The sequence below is a fragment of the Propithecus coquereli genome, unplaced genomic scaffold, assembly GCF_000956105.1.
Source record: "Propithecus coquereli isolate 6110/MARCELLA unplaced genomic scaffold, Pcoq_1.0 Scaffold40, whole genome shotgun sequence".
In the NCBI taxonomy this organism is placed as follows: domain Eukaryota; kingdom Metazoa; phylum Chordata; class Mammalia; order Primates; family Indriidae; genus Propithecus; species Propithecus coquereli.
Window position 1 is genome coordinate 1,958,155 of NW_012149730.1, and position 5,642 is coordinate 1,963,796.

Genomic DNA, 5,642 nt, shown 5'->3' on the forward strand with positions numbered 1-5,642 from the left:
TGTACATATGTACATATGTACCATGGAATACTACTGAGCCATAAAAAAGAATAAAATAATGTCTTCTGCAACAACTTGGATGGAACTGGAGTCTGTTATCCTAAGTGAAGTAGCTCAGGAATGGAAAACCAAATACCACATGTTCTCACTTTTAAGTGGAAGTTAAACTATGGGGAAGCAGGGAAGTACAGTGTAGTATAATGGACATTGGAAACCCAAAAGGGCAGAAAGGTGGGAGGGGGTCAGGAATGAAAAATTACCCATCTGGCACAATGTACACTATTTAGGTGATGAGTACATAAAAACCCAGACTTACTGTTATACAATTCATCCATGTAACCAAAAACCACTTGTACTTCTAAATTTATTGAAATAAAAAGAAACTCTTGAAAAAAGAGACTTAAATACTAAAATAAGGAATCAAGGAAGGGACATCACCATTGACCATACAGAAATAAAAAGAGTTATAGAGCAATAGTATGTAAGAACTCTATACCAACAAATAAGATAATTTAGAGGAAATGGATAAATTTCTAGAAAGAGATTTTAGGAGGTGAAATTTATATGACTTGGCAATCATTAATCCTTAGAGTTTGAAGGAGAGTTCAGTGTCAAGGATATCTTCCTAGTTTATGGCTTGCATAACTGATTGTTTAATGGTGTTATTCCACAAGATAAAGAACACTGGAAGATAACCAGGGCTGGGGGTAAGGTAACAGATGATTCCAATTTTAAATTTGGACATGGTGATTCTAATGTACCTTTTAGACTTCCAAAGAAACACGCCAAGGAGGTATTTGGATGATGCCATTGTGAATGGAAAGAAGAGAACAGAAAAACAAACATTTCCTAACGTGTTTATTAAAGTTTTGTACAGATGCTCCCACAGTAATCCCTTTGGATTACAATAGTTTTTAATAGTTACAGCTACTTGTGGGGGTGAAATGATGATTAACTCACAATGCCCAGTAGAACAAATTTGACTTCATCCTACAGGGAATCCTTTGGAAGCATAGAGGGAATATTTTTCTTTCCTTTTCCTTTGTTTTAAAGAACAAGTTTGGAAATAAGAGTAATACATATTATCTTCATTCATTTTGAAGTTACTAGTAAAAATCAATGTGTAAGTAATCACTGCCTCATTCCTGCATTTTCTATGCTACTTCAGGAAATATATCACTTTCCATTTCCCAATGTCTTTGCGGGAACTCTGTGAGAATACAATGATTTCTACAATTTTTATTATTTAGAGTTTTGCAATGTCTTTAGATGATAATGAGATATCTATGTGAGAAATTAAAATTCCACTGAGGCACTGCGATTCTTCTCAACCAGACATCAAAATTTAGAAAGATGGGAGAGGATGTCTTACTGTAGAGGAGAAATGTTTATCACAAAATTTCATAAATAATAAATTTTAATAGATGAAGGAAGTAAATGGGAAAATCAATCATAAGAATGATTCAACAACTTTAAAATTATTTTTATATGATTATATTATTTTATAGTATAGAAAGTTTAGAACTGAGGCACAAGCCATGCAGCTTGTTTCTACATCATTTGTGATTTTGCAGAATGTAAATAATCCTATCCTTTGATTTGGTGATGTTTATTACACATAGCTTTTAAAATTTCATGGAATCATGAGAATAAGAGCTAAAATCAATAAATACAGCTAGCATTGTCTCTTTTACTCCAACCCGTAAGTATTTTTTTCAAATTAATCTTGAAGAAGGTGATTCCCAAAACTTATTACTTCTTGGTTTAATTACACTGAGTTCATAATGTGTGACTAGAAATGTCAATTATTTGGTGGTTTGGGTTGCAAAGAAAGCCAGGACACTTTATTTAGGACAAAATCTCCACTTTGGAAAGAAAACTACATTTCCATAACATCCACATAACCTGTTTTCAGCAAATACACTCCAGTGAATTTTTTAGGTTGTGTGTATTATAATGGGGATGTCTGTGGGTATGTGTTTAGTTTTTCAAACTTATTTAATCTTTTTTTCAGCTTAGTGAAGATGGAGAATAACAACTCATCATTCTTCCCATTGATTAAACAAACTCAGTTCTTCTAATTCATTCTAATATTCTATGTATTCATTCTAATTCATTTCTATGTATTTTAAGTGTCACGAGGTATGTACTATGAAATTAAGAAATTGTTTCTTGAAGTGAATAAATTATGATTTTTTTCCACTCTTATTATTTGTGTTAAATGTATCTTTGTTTCCCTTTCAAGGAACATAGGAAGTTACGTATTCATCTTAAAATATTTGGGAAAATTTACTCTGGATGTTCTTTCAGAGATAGTTTATAGGACATAGAAGGAAATCAATCTTATTATGTATGTCATGAAAATATCAGATATTATATTCATAATAGCAACAAAACCTACAAAACACTTAAGAATAAAACATAATAAGAAAAGTATTGGAAGTGTATGAAAAAACTATGAAAATGATAACTATACTTTGGACACTATCTTATATAATTTTCAAATATTTTTGACTATTTAAAAAAATCATACCTGCTCTCAATAGTTATATCTATTATCAGTTATTTAATATTTAGAAAATATCATGCAACATAAAAGATCATAAATAGATATTTTGTAAGAAAAATTTATGGATTATGTATTCCTAATTTTATTTTAGCATTATCAGTGTCAAATACTCTTTGCTAAAGGTAAAAATATCATTTTATTATTCTTATTTCTATAAATATGCAGGTAACCATCCTTTTATATAAATTTACCCCAGAATATTTGGGAAATTTTATTCTGGAAGTTCTTTTAGAGATAGCTTATAATTCATGAAAGCGAATCAGTCTTTATCCATGCTCATATCATGACATTTATTTATATACATAAACAAAAAGCTTAAAAATTATAAAATGGGACAAGTAATTTAAACTTCTTTACATTTTTGTTTTTTTGCTTAATAATGTATTGAGAAAATTCTCCTATTATTAACTTATATAGCTCAAATCCATTTCCTTTGTATCTGAATAATATCCCACAGGCAGACTATGCCATAATTTATTCAGTAATTCTATGGTTGGTTGATGAGTGTTTTTTGTTTCCAAACTTTGCCTGCGTGAACAATGCTTTATAAGACATTCTTGTGTACGGGTGACATTATTTCTAGCAGATGTATCCAGGAGTGAAATTGTTAGATCACAGGTTTTTTAAATTACTAATTTTGATAGATAATGTCCAGACTGAAAAGATTGTTACAATTTACATTTTCACCAGTTATATTAGAGTGATTCTTTTGTCACTTTCCTGTCATCAGCAGATATTATTTCTCATTTTACTTTTTTGCTTATCTGACAAGTGAAAATGATACATCAATTTTTAAAATATCCCTGATTATTAAAGCTGTTGAACATTGTTTCATATATTTATTGGTCATGTTCACTTGCTATTCTGTAAACATGACTGTTCATATGTTTTACCCATTTTTTAATAGAGTTCTCTAACTTATTTTCACCAAGTTATAAGAGAGTATAAGTGTTGTGTGTGTATAAGTATTAACCCTATATATGCAAATTGTGTTACAGATATTTTCCCATATTTTTTGTCCTTTCCCATTGTTCACAGATTCTTCTGCCATGCCATAAAAATTATGTAGTTATGCCTACATTCAATGATTAGTCTATTTCTATTCCACATGCAATGGTTTTAGATTTGCATCTCCTTACCATGCAGTGGTCTTCCACCTGGTTTTAATATTGCCTCCGAAAGGTGGCGAATATGCCATTCCAAAATATGAAATTTAGACATATGGATTGTTTTGAGGTAAAGGCACATAAAAAAGCAACAGATGGAAGAAGGGCATGCTAATCTCTCCTTTTCTTCCTAAAAATAGGAGATTAAAAACTCCCATGTGAAAGATGCCCTTCCGGTACCAGGAGAAAAGAAACTTTGTTTTCTTTCATTTGAGGGGTTATATCCAAGAGAATTCTGTACAAACAAAGCTTATTAAAATAATTCTTGTCTTCCTTTTGCCTACTCACATACTTTAGCTGCTTTTTCACGGTTGCCTCTGTTTGTTCAACATAGTATAAAAATATTTAGTTTGCCACTTGTTTCGGTCTTCATTTACTTATGAGGACATTCATGTCATGTAAAATTTATATAAATTTGTATGCTTTCCTCCTGCTAACCTGTCTTATATCTATTTAATTCTCAGGCCAGCCAAAACCTCTAAGAAGGTAGAGGCAAATTTTGCCTCCCATACTCCTCAAATATTTGCTTTCATTTCAGTATTTTTCAATTTTAGGGTCAGATACCCAAACACAGACTTTGTAAACAAATCTTACTAAGGGATGAAAGTTAAACTTCAAAAACCACCAATTAGGTGGGAAACTCAAAAGTATAGATTAACTCACAAATAAAATGCTACTGCTTTGTGTTATTTTTATTGATTGTGTTTGTCACACATTTTCTTATTACAGTGACAAGTGTGGCTATGTCAGAAAGAAATAAGACTCTTGTCACAGAGTTTGTTCTCATAGGACTTACAGATCGACCATGGCTGCAGGTCCTCCTCTTCATCGTGTTCTTGATGGTCTACCTCATCACCATGGTGGGCAACCTTGGACTGGTGGTTCTAATTTGGAAGGACCCTCATCTTCAGACGCCTATGTACTTATTTCTTGGTGGATTAGCCTTCGTAGATGTTTGTACTTCCACTTCTGTGACCCCCAGGATGCTGGTCAATTTCTTAGACAAGACTGCAATGATATCCCTAGCTGAGTGCATCACTCAATTTTACTTTTTTGCTTCCAGTGCAACTACAGAATGCTTCCTCCCGGTAGTGATGGCCTATGACCGCTATGTAGCCATATGTAACCCTTTGCTTTATCCAGTGGTGATGTCTAGCAAACTCTGTACTCAGTTGATAAGTGTTTCATATGCGATTGGTTTTCTGCATCCCCTGGTTCATGTGAGTTTGTTATTAAGATTAACTTTTTGCAGGTCTAACATAATACATTATTTCTACTGTGAAATTGTACAGCTCTTCAAAATTTCATGCAATGACTCATCTACTAATGCACTACTAATATTTATTTTTGCAGCTCTCATACAAATACCCACTTTAATGACTATCATGATCTCTTACACACGTGTACTCTTTGATATTCTGAAAAAAAAGTCTGAAAAGGGCAGAAGTAAAGCCTTCTCCACATGCAGTGCCCATCTGCTTTCTGTCTCATTATACTATGGAACTCTCATCTTCATGTATGTGCGTCCTGCATCTGGCCTAGCTGAAGATCAGGACAAAATGTATTCTCTATTTTACACGATTATAATTCCCCTACTGAACCCGTTTATTTACAGTTTGAGAAATAAAGAAGTTATGAATGCCTTAACAAGAGTTACAAAGAAGTAAACAGTTCCTTAGGGAAATTTCAAATCTTTTCTTTCACCTTTTGCATAAACAAATCATGGAGTCTTCTGGATTAGTCATGACTCTGCCTTTTCATCACAGGGCTAGTGATCAGGATGTACGCGCACTCTGTGAGGGAACCCAGCTTTGTACCATGTTTACTGGGATGTGGGTCCAGTTGAAGTGTCTTTACATCATCCACAGTTGATTTATTTAAAAACAGTTTACTTCTGTGTTATCTGG

At 32.7% G+C, this 5,642-nt stretch overlaps 1 protein-coding gene across 1 annotated transcript; it reads left to right on the forward strand.

The window, feature by feature from the left end:
- The first annotated feature begins 4,478 nt into the window (after positions 1–4,478).
- Positions 4,479–5,402, forward strand: LOC105817208 (olfactory receptor 5AC2). Its single transcript, XM_012652836.1, has one exon. It carries the CDS (start codon positions 4,479–4,481, stop codon positions 5,400–5,402), a length of 924 nt encoding a protein of 307 aa, XP_012508290.1.
- The last annotated feature ends 240 nt before the right edge of the window (positions 5,403–5,642 follow it).

Bases quoted from the DNA above. Each gene is read 5' to 3' on its own strand.
- LOC105817208 (XM_012652836.1), top strand. From the start codon at position 4,479: ATGTCAGAAAGAAATAAGACTCTTGTCACAGAGTTTGTTCTCATAGGA.